We start from the raw sequence: 15,701 nt of genomic DNA, 5'->3' as shown, positions 1-15,701 counted from the left end.
CAGTGTACACTGTCAGAGTATCCGATTGATACTAAGTCATTCAGGTCTTTTGGGTGGCGGTTGGAGTTCTCCTGAGCCAACTTCAACGCTAGTGAACGGGCTAAGTTATCATTATTCCTGCTAGCACAAGTCGTTTTACACAGATAGTCATGAAAGATCGGAGTGACGGTTGGCAGGCTTTCCCCTAGTCCCTCCCCGTTCTTCTTCCCTTATTCGGACAGTGTACTCCGTACTTTCAGCCCAAGCCCATGGTATGAATACGCCTTCCGTAACCTAATAGTACCATCTAGTAAGTAGTACTCCATAGTAGTGGGTAATTCTCGGTCCCCCTCCTCCTCCCGCCAGCTGCCCCAGCACTAGCGAACCTCGATGATCATCAACCCGCTCAAGAGGACGACTGGTGGGGATTGCGTAGTAGTGGTAAGTGGTATTACTTGCGCAACTGAAGATATCTCTTAGTAACCTTGGAGTCAGTTCGCACGAACCTCATGCTTCCTCAGTTTCGTAGTTCTCTCGGTTGTGGAGTTCAATCAAATTATCGATGCGCCACCGGGTGTCCTTGTGAGTGGCCCGCTCCGAACAAAGCCCTGGGCCAGCTGCCACAGCCCCGACGGAGTGGTCGATCTACAGATAGTATTAGTCAGGTAAGTGGTCGGGGCAGTTAGTTAAAGTACGTGCTTTAAATGATGTTTATCTTCAGAAGAACCGAAATGCTTTGTCAATATGATGATGGACATTTCCGTGTGGTGGGACGGGTGGGAAATACCTTCCTAGTTATTTAATCAATTTTATTTTGTGTCGGGACGATAATGATGCAAAATGAGGGTAAAGAGGTATGTCCCAGCCGATGGAAAAAAAGAAATCTTGAAAATAGAACATTTCTCAAATGGGAAAATACAATATGCGGAGGGGAAAAATAAAAATAAAAAATAAAACCCAGGAATAAATTAAAATAAGTGACGATAATAATAATAAATTCTATTATAACCGAAAGAGAAAAAAAATAATAATAAAATAAAATAAGATAAAATAAAATCAACCATAACAGGAAAAAAGAGAAAGGGCAATATTTTCCCCCTAATACTGCACGGCCTTACCAAAAAGACACAGCGGCATATGGGTAAAATAGATTCTATCCATGCTTTTCTAGAGTAGCAGCTGTCCGTTAGTGTTTCGGCTTGATACATTCAAGGATTATCCATGCTGCTGGGATCCCACCACACGTCCCCAGTGCGATGCCAAATCGGGATCGAGAGGATGATGGCCCGAAGGGAGGGGAGGGGCCCCCCCGATGCACACGAAAGTGGATTTGGGTTCTTTTGTTCAGATGCAATCTCGATCCATCAGTTACTACTATCTAGCAGACAGCAGACAGGCTGGAAATCCTGAGACGTCCCCAGTCGTCAAAAAGTCCAGTCCTTTTCCGTTCTTCCTCTCCTCTTTATACTTAAGGGCCTCAAGATCCAGATCCTTCGCCTGTTCCTGACTTCACTTTTCCTCCATCACTCTCCTCTCTCTCATTCGTGATCGGATCTGCATAGTTCTGGCCTCGCTTGCTTCACATCTCAACCGTTTCCGTTACTATCAGTAGTCGGCCTTGACTATATCCTCTTCGGCACCTTGTACTACCTAACATACATCCACATCCACATCTTTGTGTCACCGTCCTTCTTCACACTATCTCGGCGCAACGACAGAAGTACTTTGGGTGATCATCGTTCCTCACGGGAGTACCGGGTCTCGATCGACTATCTAGTGCACCAGTACCGGTTGTTAGCAGCTTCCCTGCAAGCTACTATACCAATAGAACGTTCAGCTACTGTTTGTCAGCCATCCGGTGGTGTTTGATTTTGCGGCTAGGTGAGTAGTAGCTGCTTGCTATGCAACCCTTTCCCAACATGTCCCTAGCATGGAGGATGTTTGCGTGATAGTACTTCCTGTTTAGCACACAAATGCCTCCAACACCGGTTGGGAACTGCATGCTTGTTCCCTTCCAATAGACTACCTCAACGGCTGGTCCTTAAAGAAATACAAACACTAACTGGCTGGCAGACGTCGACAGTGCACCATAATTGCTATATCTGGGGCATTGCAGCAGCTCCTTGACCCATACACTAAATCACCAGACTCGGGAAACGCCTACAATTCGAGCACATTCCCCGCCACCTTCCGGAGGCTTATTCTTTCATCCTGCAGAGTCATAAGCTTGACTCTTCCTACCCTTTTTGAACTCGTGCTTTAGAGCCGGTTCGTCTCCAAACGCATCAACCTCGATACATACACCACCCCCCGACAATTGTGCAAGTTTCTGCCCTAGGGCCACTATGGTATTCAACTCTCCTCTTCCGAGGACAGGGCTTGGGAAAAGACCCTCGTCCGCCATGAAAGGCGACGGTATTGGATGGGAGACTGCTCCGGTGAGTAACAAAATACAATGTAGGGTTCGTTTACTGATTCTAGATGATCAAAGACCATGCTACCCCCTCCGCGTACATCGATCAATTTGCCCTACGCACACTATGCTTTGATATACTTGGACCACATGGGTAGGCTCCGCGTGTCGGAGTCGCCATCGATCCGTGACAATCACGCCACTATCTTCACGTCCGAAGTGCGAGAAAACTTCCTGGAAATTCTTGGAGCAAGAGTCGGATATCAGAAGCCTCTACTCCAAAGTAAGTACATCCATTCCATAGGGCTGGTTCAAAGCATAACTAATTTTGAGTAAACTTAGGCATCAACCCCGCTGCACTGAGCTATGACCGCTCCGACGATGCCTCTTGCCACCGCCATGGTAAGAGACGTAGACTCCACGTGGAAAGTCCCGTTCCAGTTACGCAGAACCCTCGCTCCGAATTCCCAAGTTCACCGTCTGGCGCTGCAGTAAACCGGATCGCGCTTGAAGTCGGTGATACCGATCGATTGGAACAGTACTACACGATCTCTCTGAGACACTTCCAGCAAGTCAACTGCCGCGTTGTTGCAAAGGCATTCATCAAGTTCATCGAGCCGCGCAAGCAAGTAAGGCATCCCTATAACGGAGGCAGGCCTAAGCCCGGAGCCCCCCCTGGCACCAAAGGTGACCCAGAGAAGACGAAGCCTGAGTGGTGGCCGGCTGGTGTAGTGCATAGGGAGCCAGATCATCTGAAGAAGGAGGGTAAGTGGAAAGCCTATTTTCTCTTACGGATCATCAGTACTTACAAGGTACAACAGAGAGAGTTGACCTGTTGGTCCATATCGTGCGCAAGCTTGGTCGCATTGGAGTCACAGCCGATAAGCTGCTAGAAATCGCATTCGACTGTAGAAGACAGCTCAAGGAACAGGAGAAATTCACGATTATTGAGGAAATTTTCAAGGTACGCAAAATGGAGGAAAGATACGAACGAGGTGAAATTGGTAAGTATTCCTCACAGTTCTCATAATCATCATTCAAAAAAGATCGAGGCTAAACTGGTGCTAGATGCTTCAACCCTCGTATACGTGATGGATCGTGAAGCACACCCTAAGGGTGACAAGGACGCTGACTCCGTCGCTGGACCCGAGGCAAAGACTGAGCCAGAGGAGCCAGCAGAGGCGGAGGAAGAGGTCACGACCCCGACTCCTTCAGTTGAGGAAATCGAAGCGACATTCATCAAGGAACCCAGCGACTTGCCAGTGCCTCAAACTATGCCTCTAAGAGAGGGCAAAGAGCCGATTTTCCCTTTGCCGGGGTCTTACAATTATGGAGAGCCAGCGAGACAGGATCAAACATTCTTCACGTCATCGGGTGACTACTCCGGTAACTATTCCAACGCGATTATTGAGGATCCTGCCAATCAAGGATTAATAACACCTATCGAAGAGGCTGCCTCGTTCGAATACCTGACACAGGCTCCTTTCCCGGACGCCAGTACTGCTGAGCACCACGCAGCAGCAGCAGTGCCAATGCAGCACTCCGTCAGCCAATATGACCACTGGGCTCCATCCTTCAGGGAGGAGCTGTATAGCCCTCTGGAATATGGAGCTGCCGCCGGCCATGGCCTCCCAGAGCCTCGTATGCACTATCCGTTGGGATATGCTGCCCACCCTGAGGAGATACATGGCATGCCCGATTTTACTCGCGATCAGCATGGGTATATGGAGCCGATGAGCTCGAGAGGACCCCTATTCCGTACGGGTTCTCTGAGTCATCCACACTTCACTCATTCTCACCAATGCTGATCAACGGCAAATTCAGCAGTCGCGCATTGTGTCTGAGAGCCAGACAGTCTGCGGGATAACTCAATTTCACGATACGTACGACCATGACGAGCTTTTATCCTTCGAATCTTCAAGCATTTCCCTTCTTCTCGTGCTTTTTCCCAGGTGCGATATGAGGTGGCTGCTCTTTCATTGCCTGAGTGGACACCTCTTTTCAACATCTTTTTTTCTTTGCTTTTGGTTTTTCTCTTTTGTCTTCTGCTTTATGGGATGTTTTATATATACTTACATACATATTTCACGGTGGTCAGCACTATCCGACAGTGTATGCCTCGCGGATCTCCAGGCGTCCAAGAGGATAGTGGACGTGATCCGATGGCGGGTGACCTCTCACGGGTTCAAGGCACGTCTATGTTTTGGGTTCATTGTATGTTTGCGGATGAATAGACTTTGGGAAGCAAGGGCGCTTGGGCGCTTATGGAGAAAAGAAAAAATTCCAGGTTGGTGGGTGCTACATGGGAGCAGCGAGTCTTTTAGTTTATGGAAATTTTTGTGAGGCATGTGACAGCAGCGTTTTAGCGTTTGTGACGATTTTCTATCTGTGGACTCAAAAAATCAATCTATTCCTTCGAACAACTTGGTTCCTTGAGCAATTTGGTAAAAAACACCATAAAGACATTGAAGACGATCTAGTAGAAGTCGGATAAATTCCGAAATTGGACATATTAGAGTGTTTCCATGCAATAACTACAGAGTACCAGACAACAAATGTATCAATTAGGGGAGCTCCGATCAGGCGCGCGGCAGTGGCGCTTGCGCTTGAACGGGCTTAGCGTGCATTGACGCTGTCCCGCCGATGAATCGGAGCTTCGCGTGGTGGACTGAAGACATGACACTCCTCCCATCACTACTAACAGCCAGTAGTCCGTCGCTGGCTTGTCCCGTCCTGCATTATCCGGCATTTGAGCTTGTTGCATTCGCAATCGTGCGCTCAGCCGTCGTTCGGTTCCTATAAGATAGCGCTTCGCTTTGTATCGGAATACTCCACGCCTTTGGAGGTCGGGGAGTCCAGGAGCTCGTACTCCATCTTCTCTCATCCATCGACTGCTGCCCTCCAAGATTCTGTCAACGAACCTCTAAAGGTACCGCATCACTCGCTGCTTGCTCTCGCGTCTCTCGCTTCTTTCAACATCTTCGCTTTCTTTTCATACGGTTTTCGTGCCTTCGCGATTTTCCTTGACTTAAATGATATCATCGCCATGTGGTTTCAAATGTCGTCCTGTCTTTACAAAAGCTGACTTCTCCGTTACGCGCGTGTCAATGGTCTTGGACAGTAGCGCTATATAGCTTTACGATTTATCAGCCTACGCCCGTTTCGCGAACGACCTCGTTGTCCGCATCTCGCTCGGAATCTCTGTTCACGACCCCACTCAGAAGCTCTGAAGATCATACTGTTGGAGGACATTTGGTTTCGTCCACGTTTCCGCTGTACACGGCAACATGGCCGGCCCTGTAAATCCCTTTGCTGGCCTCGGCCAGAAAGATGGGCCAGCCGGTTCAGCAGGACGTGGACGCGGTGGACCATCTGGCCGACCTTATCAAACCAAAGCCGCTAATACGTCACGCGAAACCAAAGTTCGAGGCCGGGGACGAGGGACTTTATCAGCAACAAGGTCTGGGCGGGGGCAAGGAAGGGGCGCTGCCTCAGCGAACAATACCTGGCGCAACAAGTCAGATTCACCGTCGGGTTCTGTAGGACCGATTACCTCGCCTTTCGCACAACTTAAGCAAACGGCACCTGCTTCGTCGCCCTTTGGCGGCCAGACATTGCAGCAGAAGGCGTCTCCTACAGGGTTTGGAAAGGCCTCGCCGGTGCCGTTTGCTGCCCCCAACTTCGATGGCAATGGCGTCGGCTTCGGTACGGGTTTCAGCCAAGGGCCCTCCCACCAGCCCTCGCCTTCCAATAACGGATCCAGCGTTCCCGTCGAAGAACTGTCGCATATGAGCAGCTATACCGAGCGTTACGAACAGGTCAGTTATGATTGCAATAGTCGGATGAATAAATTGCGCAAGGGTTTCCAAACAATACTCATATGTCGAACAGCTTAAACTCGCTAGAACCAAGGAACGGGAAAAGGCCATTAGGGAAGGGCAGATGGCAGATCCAAATCAACCGACTTCCTTGAATCAAGCCATTACGCCCGTAGGCACGTGTACGAGCATGTGCCCTGAATTCGAAAGAGTGGAACGTATAGTTCAGAAGATGGTCGACAAAAGCGAGAAGGTACGTCTCGTTGTATCCAGTCTGTCGCTAACATCGTACTGACCCCAAGTGACTAGTTTCTGCATCCCGCAACGAATTCGCTACAGAATATGGAACTGAAGATGCTAAAACGGTTCAGAAGATCCGCAGCCGGCTATGATGAACAGCTTCCGTCAGACATTCGAACACCCAAGACCCTCCTTCAGACCATGAACTACCTCATACGGCACGTCATTGATGGGCCCGAGCCTCTTGGACTTATCCATAAGTTCGTATGGGACCGAACTCGCTCCATCCGTAATGATTTCTCTGTCCAGCAGCTCACACAGGAGGATCATGTGAAGATGGCGGTAACATGCCTAGAGAGAATTGCTCGGTTCCACATCATATCACTACATCTGCTGTCGAGCCCTGCGAATGATGAGCCTTTTGATCGCCATCAGGAACGCGAGCAGCTGAACAACACGATGTTGTCACTGATGTACTACTATGATGACAATAGAGGCCGGATCGCCTTTCCGAACGAAGACGAGTTCAGAGCCTACTATATCATCTTCTCGATTCATGACCAACGGCCTGATTTGGAGGCTCGTGTCCAGAAGTGGCCCGCGGAGCTGAGGAACTCACCCCGGGTTCAAATCGCCCTGGAATTGTTTGCTGCTGCCGGGAATACATGGGAGTATCAGGGTACTCTCGATGCGAAGCGGCCAAACGCGATCGCGCAAGGCTTCTACGCACGGTTCTTTAACATCATTGATTCGCCAAATGTTTCCTATCTCACAGCCTGCGTTGCAGAGATCTACTTCAACCACATGCGTCAGACCGCTATTCGATCCATCTGGAAAGGATACTGTCGCTATCCTGCATCCCAACAGCACAAGAACGAAGAATGGACTCTTGACGAGCTGACGACAGTTCTTTGCTTTGATGACCACGAACAGACTATCAAGTTCTGTGAAGACCAAGGCTTGGAATTTGCCGAGAACGCTAATGGTGATCTTTATCTTAACTGGGGCAGTCGTCCAATTGATACAGTCGGTACGTTTTGCTTTCGACAGCGCTTCTGCTTCCGAGATTTCGTCAAGTGGCGTTCGCATCAGCATCCACGGATGGCTGCTATCTCCCCATGACAGTCCTATAGGAACTACTACTTAAACTCGACTAACTGTTCACTGCCACAGCCTTTCAGCCGTCGTCAGATCACTCATTCTCGGAACAGCATGTTGAGTCAAAGCGTGCAGGCAGAACACTGGCTGCCATCATCCTTGGCCTCAACATCAAAGAAGCTGCAAATCTCGGAATGGTCGATATATCTCATTTGTCCGAGCGCATTCCTGCGTTGCCCGCGCCTATGACTACGAATGACGATTCGCTTTTCGTGAGCGACGATGATAACGTCTCTCAATCGTTCAACTCTAAAACGGCTGGGTCTCCTTCACAAGAAGAGAGCCCACGCGATTCGCCGAGCTCAGCATCTAGCCTTCAGAACGCATTCGCGGGATTTTCACAGCCTGAAACTTCGCATCCACCGGCTTTTGCGTTTGCTCCTAATCCGACTCCACAACCATCACAGCCCTTTGGTGCGCAGCAACAGACATTCTCGTCGCCATTTCCGCCTAGTAGCACAGCCAATGCTTTTGGGGCACCTCCAAGTGTACCTCCAAATCCTTTTGCAAATGTTATGCAGTCATCCACCCTATCGAAAAGCCCCCCGAAAGAATGCATTACAGCCTTCACACCTCCGCCCGCAAATCAACAGCCGAACACCCTCTTTGCCCCTGCACCGAGCCCAGTTGCATTACAAGACACACAAAAGCCTTCCGTATTCCCTACTACCACACCTTTCAGCTTCGCGAATGCCGTCAACACTACTACCGCCCCGACATCACCATTCAGTACCCCTACAGTTTCTTTCGGCCCAAAGTCCGACCAAGCCAACGTAGCGGCTGCTGGCCAGCCCACACCTACGCCCTTCAGCACAGTAAAGGGGCCGAACGCCCCAGGGACATCTAATTCGATCTTCAGTTTCTCTAACGAAAGCATAACTTCTGCTGACGCAACCCCCCCTCAACCTCAAACAACCTTACAACCTTTTGCAGCTGCATCACCGCCATTTACGAATACATCTGCCTCGGAGAAGCAAGGTATGTCTTATCTCGCTCCATTTCTGTCTTGATCTATTTCTAAACTGCTTCTCAGAGCAATCTCGCATTTTCTTCTCCCCGCCGCGTCGTGTGCCATCCGACACCGCGTCCCAAACCCAACTGGGCAGTCCGTCAGTCGAAGAGAAACAATCAACCCCCTCTGATGAGAAGACCGCTGTTCCTTTCAAGAAGGAGGTCTCGCCTGAACCGTCAGTTGCAGAAAAGCATATATCACTCCCAAGCAATGACATTTCCAGAGAGTCGCTGCACTCATCGACTGCTGAAGAACCGGAAGCAACGAACGCCCTTATTGATGGAGAGCGTTCAGCCCAGCCAGTTGAGGTGGAAAAGGAACACGAGCCTGTATCTGTTGAAACGCCCGTTGAAGAACCATCTGCCGGTCAGTCCCTGGTCTCTTGCGCTTTTTACTGCTACCGTGCCGCTAATCGATCTTTTACAGAAACTGACGATGATTCGCGGCGTTCTGCGTGGTTATCCGCTCTGAAAGGAGCTGCTGACAGAAGACGAGAAACTGTAGCTAATGGACGTAAGCGAGTCCACGAGGAGCCAGAAGAACCAAAACTCGTGGATAGCGGACCTAAAGCGCAGAAACTGCAAAAAGCTGAAGTGCCCACTCCGCAGAAGAAGTCCATGGCACTTGCATCTACGAAACCTCTACCAAAGCTTCCAATTCTGGAACAGATCGAATCCATGACCGCCAGAAAGCCGGTGGAACCCAAGCCCGAGGCGCCGAAATCGGTTCAAGTTGACGAAGATGAGCTGCTTTTATCTGCTGCCCGTATTGCCGCCGAATCATTAAGAAGTGGACCCAAACTCCTCGATGGGTGGTCTACATCCTACGAGCCCCGAAGCTCTTCCTTCAGCCCCGGGGCTAGTCTATCATCTTCTGTTGCATTCTCCAGAAGCCAGTCCCCCCAATCATCATCCTACATCAATGGCTATGAGGTCTCGCTAGCCCCAGATACGGATCTCGGACTTGGCCGTACGTTGTCTCGAACCGAGCAACGAATCCGACTGACAGGAGCTAAGGGTCTGGCGTACAAGCCGTTGGATTTCACTCCTGACAAGAAACGGAAATCTCGCTAGACTGGCAGTAGATCTTAGTCCTGCGCATCCTCTTCCTGTTCTTTCCTCATCCCTGTTTTCGAATCACATGCAATCTGCTCTATATGCGACACTCATCTCATCTGATTCCATTTCACCTTGAAGAGACCTACCGTGATTCTGGCTATTCAGTTCATCCCTATACCACTGCATTCAGCATCGGCGTTTTGAGGTTCATGTACGCCTTTATTGTGTCTATTTTTCTTCGGGTTTGTGGGTTGGAACTGTTTTATTCGAGATTCCACAATCGGTGGGACATGACTATGTCTCAGAATCCTGTTGAAATTGGCGCTGTATATTTCCACTGCGAAATTGAAATAGAACCAGAATTTCTATACCCATACATAGCATATACCCTTTATGCTTCAGTCAGTATCCGAGTCTTAGTTAGATGTTCGATATGATATCTCTATCATAGTATCAAGAAAGCGGCCAATCTTCTATGAGACATTGATGAAGGACAAGGTGCTATAGATTTTACTATTACTTTCAGGAATCTCGTAACCTAAGTCAATGTATTTGAAACATACGAATGGTTTAGCCGAATAATAGTACTAAAAGAACTACTAGTAATTGAGAAAAGTGAGAAATATTGGCAGTCAATTAATCACTAATCTACTTGAACTACTATTATTAATTTTAGATGAGGATGTAACGGCAAAGTCACTAACTAGTAACTAGTTGTACATATACTATATACCCTCCGTCGATGCACACACAGGAATCGAATCAGAGACGGATGACTTGAGCTTTTGGATAACGATGCATGCATGCAATTGCTTAGCTCATACTTTCCCCACACATTTGTCGAACCGAATAGGATAGATATCTTGGACTAGATTTGGTGTCTGAAAGTGTGGTTTATCATTCACGCCCCTTTCACAGTTTTATTTGCCTTGGCTTGCATTCGTCGCATGGCTTCGCGATGCAACTCGCTCATATCGCCTCGTTGCATACCCTCGGCAATTGCATTCCCAATATTATGATTGGAAGATGGAGTCCGCTGTTGCGATTGAGTATAAGCCGGCGGGCTGTTTCGGTCCTGAGGTCCTGTAGGGATGCCTTGTTTGCCGAGAGGGTTACGCCTATCTCTCAGATCCTCCTGAACGGATTCCCGCCATGCGGCCATCGCGGCTGGTGTGTTTGTCGGGGAAGGTCCGTTTGTATGATTTCGCGGGGGAGTTGAGTAGGGTGTGTGCACTGGAAGTGGGGTTATGACTGTTTGCTGTTGCTGCTGCTGAGATAACATTGCGCGACGTTGAGATAGCGGCATGTCATCTGCCCCGTCGTGGATTCGGTATGAAGCCGATCGCTGCAGGGTTTCAACGGGGAATTGTCCGGGACTGGTTCGTGAGTATGGATCCATAGTTAGTGAGAATGATGATAGCCTGTTTCGCATCATGTCCTCTCGTACTGCTATCAGGGGCGCGGGACCTCTCCACTGCGGTTTAGCAGCCTCTGTTTCGTCCGGAGGTGGTTCTGTGAGCCCAGGGCTTCCGAGCAGTGTGTTCGTTTGATATCCGTTGCTAAAGCGCGGCTGTGCGGTTGGTGGGGGAGAATTGGGTGACTTCTTTTTGTTCTGGTCTTTATGAGAGCTGTTGGAGACCCGTCGACTCTCCCGTCTGCTTGGTGTGTCATGGACACGGGGCTCTACTGCTGGAGGAGGCTGTGCGTTGAACGGCGTTTGCAGTAGTTCTTCAACGTTGACGGGTGCTGCGGCCTCCTCTGCGTCAGGGGAGTACTCTGGTTGTTCTTCTTCGATCGGCTTGATGGGTTCCAACTCAGGAGCTTCGGCGTCGGCCAGATGCTTTGCCCACTCATTCGTTCGATATGATTGTACCACTTTAGACGTCCGCTTTGGCAGTTCCTTCACCGTCTCTTCGTTCAACTTGGGAGGTTCAAGCTTGATCGGCTCCGGCTCGATTCTAGGTTGTGGCTCTGGAGACTTGCGTTTGTCATGAATAGCTGCCCTCTTGGTTCCGTTACAGCTCTGAGGGGACGGCAGCGATGGATCTTCTGCATGAGATTTCTTATTTTCGCTATCGTTGATGTCGGTCTTTTCGGGGCCGTCGGAGTGGGGTTTAACGCATTCGTGATCTTTCATGACAGCTGCTGCAGTCTCTGTGTCTTTGGTGGAATTTCTCGGTTGTCTTCCTTCCTCAACAGCTGATTCGCCTTGGCAGTCAGCGCGGGTTGATGAAGGTCTTTCAAGCTTTTCTTCTCCTTGGACGATGTCTGAGGCACGTCCGGAACTTCCATTACTCTGCCGGTTGACCATTGTCAATGAGGTCTCCGAAGCTGCGGTATGTGATCCTGCATTGAGGGCCCCTTTGGTCTCGTCTTTCCCAGGTCCCTCTTCGATGGCTGGAGTGGGCGATTCTTCGCTTCCTTTCTGAGTGCTTCTTTCACCACCATCTCTATCAATTGGTGACTCTCTGCCATGGGACTGGTGGTTAGGTTTGGCCTGCGGCTGCTCATTCACATCGACGTGAGGCTTCTCATCCGACTCGGGAACTTTCTCCGTAAGTCCAGGACTATCATCGTGAACAGTAGGGCAATCTGAGTCCAGGTTGCCGCCCTCGTCTACGGTGCCGTGCACGGATGAGGTGCCATCATCAACGGACACCAGGGCCTCTTGAGACTGAGACATGGGCAATTCGTCGTTTCGAGACGTCCGTGGCATGCACGATGGCCCGGATAGTCGCTTTGAGCGGATCGTTGCAGTATCTGAACCAATGACAGCCGTCATATCCGAACTTTTATCGTCCTTTATCTTGGCTGCATCTGCACCGTCAAAGACCTTGATCGGCAGTGGGCCACTTTCCTCCTTCAGGTTATCTGATATTTCTTTGGCCGTTCCAGTCGGGGCGTGGTCGAAGTCACCTTCAGTCGCTCCCGTCACATCTGACCCAGCATCGCTGTTTGCCTCTCTCTCCCTGCAATCGGAACAGCGGTAGGAGCCTTCGGATGTCTCAGCTATGCTCTTCATTTCGTAAATGTCTCCCTTCTCCATAGCATCCATCTCGTCTGCCTGACATTTGGTCTCATCTCCAAGTTCCGAAACGCCCGCGGCTGGCTCAGCACCACCATATCTCGCTTCCCACTCCTTCCGCTCTTGCATATTCTCCTCTTCCAGCTTTCGTCCGAGTTCGGCCTCGGCTTCTTCCTTCTTCTTCTGCTCTTCATCGCGCTTCTCTTTCTCCTTCCGTCGACGTTCACGAACCACTTTCCATAGCCTCAGTTGTGAGACCACGCCCAAGATAGCAATGATAACTGTAGCAGCAAGCTCCACACGGATATTACGGGTGATTGGGTACGTATTCGTATTCAATGGGAAGATATTGTCGTTCAGACCTAGAATTGGTGTCAGTTGCTTCGCCCTTATTTGTGACCGAGATCAGGCTGACTTACCCCATATGTAGAGCCAAAACTCTTTTAACCCTGCCCGACTAAAACAATCGATTCCAAGTGCAACAGCGGTGCCCCCGGAAATACCCGTTGACACGATCAGTCCGTAAGGACGTGTATGATGACTGAATGACAAGGCATAGAAAGCAACTGAGATTGCGCCGATGAACCCACTTTTGGAATCGGTAGTGGTGAGAAGACCCCCCTGTTTCAAAGAAAGCAACCACATGCTGCTACAAAATCCCCCAAGTAGGCATCCAAGGCCTTCGGTCAACTCCTTGAAAACGATTGCAAGCGCGCCGAATGTAATGCCAGTGAAAAATACGGCAACGAGATATGCCCCTTGGACGGCAACTCGGACAGGAGGGCTCATCACATAGACAATAAGAACCTACAGGAGAAGGTGATTAGACAGCTGGCTTATCAAGATTTGGGGGAAAGCCTACCGTCACTCCAAGGCTAGTCAGAAAAGCCGTCGATAGGAAGACTTGTACCCTACATCACTTGTAAGCCACAAGATCGAAGCCTATGAAGGACAAATAACTAACCTTAGATTTCGAATGCCGATTACTGCGAGAATGGCGCCTGTGACGATGAGAATGAAACCGCCGATTCCCAGAGCAGGTGTAACTGTTGGCTGGATAGGAAGGGCATCAGGGCTGGTCGAGTTCTTGCCATCTTTGGGTCAGGTCAGTATCGAAGAGGAATAAATGGGGCATTGTAATTCAGGTTCCCTTGCCTTGCGATGCCTGAGACGTGTTCAAGGACGTTATAGTTGTGGATGCTGGGAGGGTTGCATTTGACGACGCTGTGGAATTGCTGTGTGTTATCGCTGATTCTGTCACGCTTGGTGATGCTGTGTCACTGAAGGTTTCACTAGCAGCTGTCGTGCTCGGAGTGGCCTCTCTTTCTTCAAGGCTGTTAAGCTCATGGGGTTCGGGAACTGAAGTTTGCGCGGCAACAAACAAGCCATGCGCAAGGCAGGCGAGCAGAGCAAACACAAGCAAGAATCGCATGGCGAATTTAGATCGATGACGAATCGCACAAGATAATCAGTGTTGCCGATAGGCTGGTTCCTGACTAAACGATGTCTGCGCCTCTGTACAATGGCAGTGGGATTCAGAATGCTGCCTGTGGTGTTCTCAACGGCCACTTTTGCACATAATTCCCATGCAAGCCGCAGACACTTGTAAGAGTAGGCCTATTTTCGCACGATCAAGTCTCGAGATAGGCAAAGGGATTGGGGGAAGCGTGGCGTGATTCAGGCGGATTGCTCAACAATACAATGATTTCATCTCTACCACCTATATGTAGCCATTAGGGAGAGAGAAATGAGAGGGAAATGGAGGGCAAAGGAGACTACGAAAAAGAAAGCAAAGTAGGGGAGCAAAAGAAATAAAAAGTCCCCAGGCTTCACGTTGGAGGTGATCTAAAAATGACCGCTTTTCTTTTTCCTTTCCTTCTTTTTTAGTCTTGAAACCTAACCATTCCAGTCCGATAGCCACGGTCTGCTTCATCGGCAATTCGAGGAGAATAACGATGGTAGCAGTAGACTACCTGCACGAAAGATGCGGGCTGATCCACTCCCTGTCGCCCAAAAAAGCAATATCCTTCGCATGGTTGTGCTTGTTAAATGGAATTATTTGGCAAGGATCCGCCCCTGCAATTCATTGACTTTGGAGTTGTCGAATAAGCATGGGGTACTCCATGCATCGTGATTAGACATTATCCATCATCCTCTATAAAGAGCAGCGAACTGGACAAGAATCTTTGTCTCCCCAATCGCAAACACATCCACCTACTTAACTGTGAGCCCCCCTTTGAGATCAGTGGGAATAGGGTCAGTTGTATGTCCCAGGCCAGAATTTTATCAGATGTCGGCAAGTCTCGGGAGCCTGGAAGGAAGAGCATAAGAGCGAATGCAAGCGTGCGATGGCCGGGCTTCAATAGGACGGCTGAACGCGTTGGCCTACTTGGCCACGGAAGGGCGATGACATATTGAGCGTAAGAGAAGATTGGCTCTAGCCCTGCCTTGTCGCGGGCTATGGTCCGGATTAAGATTTTCAATAGAGCGCAGGCTACGGAGTAACTTGGTTTGCAACGATCCAGGGACGCGACGACCGATCGTCGCGATTTGGCGATCAGAACTAGCACTACTAGCCGCCCATAGTTAGGCTGTTCGTGTGATCGGCTGCAGGTCAAGACACATCTAATTTCAATCGCGGAGTTTTCAGCCTATCGTGCCCCCGGCTCGGAGGACAATGCTCATTGGGGTTTCTGACAAAGACCACGCCGTGCTCTCAATGGACCGTGCTGCTAGCCTAATATCCGACATGGCCTGATTTCCCAGGGGTTCTCCGTGACTATTGACAAAGTAGTCCGGACCACACGGAATCCTTGATCCTAGGAAGTATACGGTAGATATATGCGAGTAGATTCTCGGCCCATGGCTAAAATAAGGTGCATTAAAACTTAGCGGCCGGGAAGCAAAGTATGTGTGAACAAGGGCTTCCGTCGAGGTCGAGCGGTGTCGAGCAATGCGCCGTTTGTGGTCGAACCATCCGACGGAAGCTTTGGAGGTT

At 49.7% G+C, this 15,701-nt stretch overlaps 3 protein-coding genes across 3 annotated transcripts; 2 read left to right on the top strand and 1 right to left on the bottom strand.

Moving 5' to 3' along the window:
- Window positions 1-2,324: 2,324 nt before the first annotated feature.
- AKAW2_50792A (uncharacterized protein) lies at window positions 2,325-4,200 on the top strand (the record flags this gene model as incomplete). The annotated part of the gene is made up of 5 exons (XM_041690649.1): window positions 2,325-2,417; window positions 2,471-2,675; window positions 2,735-3,157; window positions 3,214-3,396; window positions 3,461-4,200. 5 exons carry the CDS (start codon window positions 2,325-2,327, stop codon window positions 4,198-4,200), a joined length of 1,644 nt encoding a protein of 547 aa, XP_041544213.1.
- A 1,479-nt stretch (window positions 4,201-5,679) lies between these two features.
- Window positions 5,680-9,693, top strand: AKAW2_50791A (putative leucine permease transcriptional regulator (SAC3); the record flags this gene model as incomplete). The annotated part of the gene is made up of 6 exons (XM_041690648.1): window positions 5,680-6,210; window positions 6,284-6,463; window positions 6,520-7,480; window positions 7,624-8,586; window positions 8,642-8,986; window positions 9,047-9,693. 6 exons carry the CDS (start codon window positions 5,680-5,682, stop codon window positions 9,691-9,693), a joined length of 3,627 nt encoding a protein of 1,208 aa, XP_041544212.1.
- Window positions 9,694-10,579: 886 nt separating this feature from the next.
- Window positions 10,580-14,135, bottom strand: AKAW2_50790S (uncharacterized protein; the record flags this gene model as incomplete). Its single annotated transcript, XM_041690647.1, has 5 exons — window positions 10,580-13,065; window positions 13,123-13,510; window positions 13,566-13,614; window positions 13,668-13,797; window positions 13,859-14,135. The coding sequence occupies 5 exons, from the start codon at window positions 14,133-14,135 to the stop codon at window positions 10,580-10,582; spliced, it is 3,330 nt and encodes a 1,109-aa protein (XP_041544211.1).
- Window positions 14,136-15,701: the final 1,566 nt, after the last annotated feature.

The sequence above is a fragment of the Aspergillus luchuensis genome, chromosome 5 (genome assembly GCF_016861625.1).
Source record: "Aspergillus luchuensis IFO 4308 DNA, chromosome 5, nearly complete sequence".
Taxonomy (NCBI): domain Eukaryota; kingdom Fungi; phylum Ascomycota; class Eurotiomycetes; order Eurotiales; family Aspergillaceae; genus Aspergillus; species Aspergillus luchuensis.
This window is presented reverse-complemented; position numbering and strand designations above follow the sequence as displayed.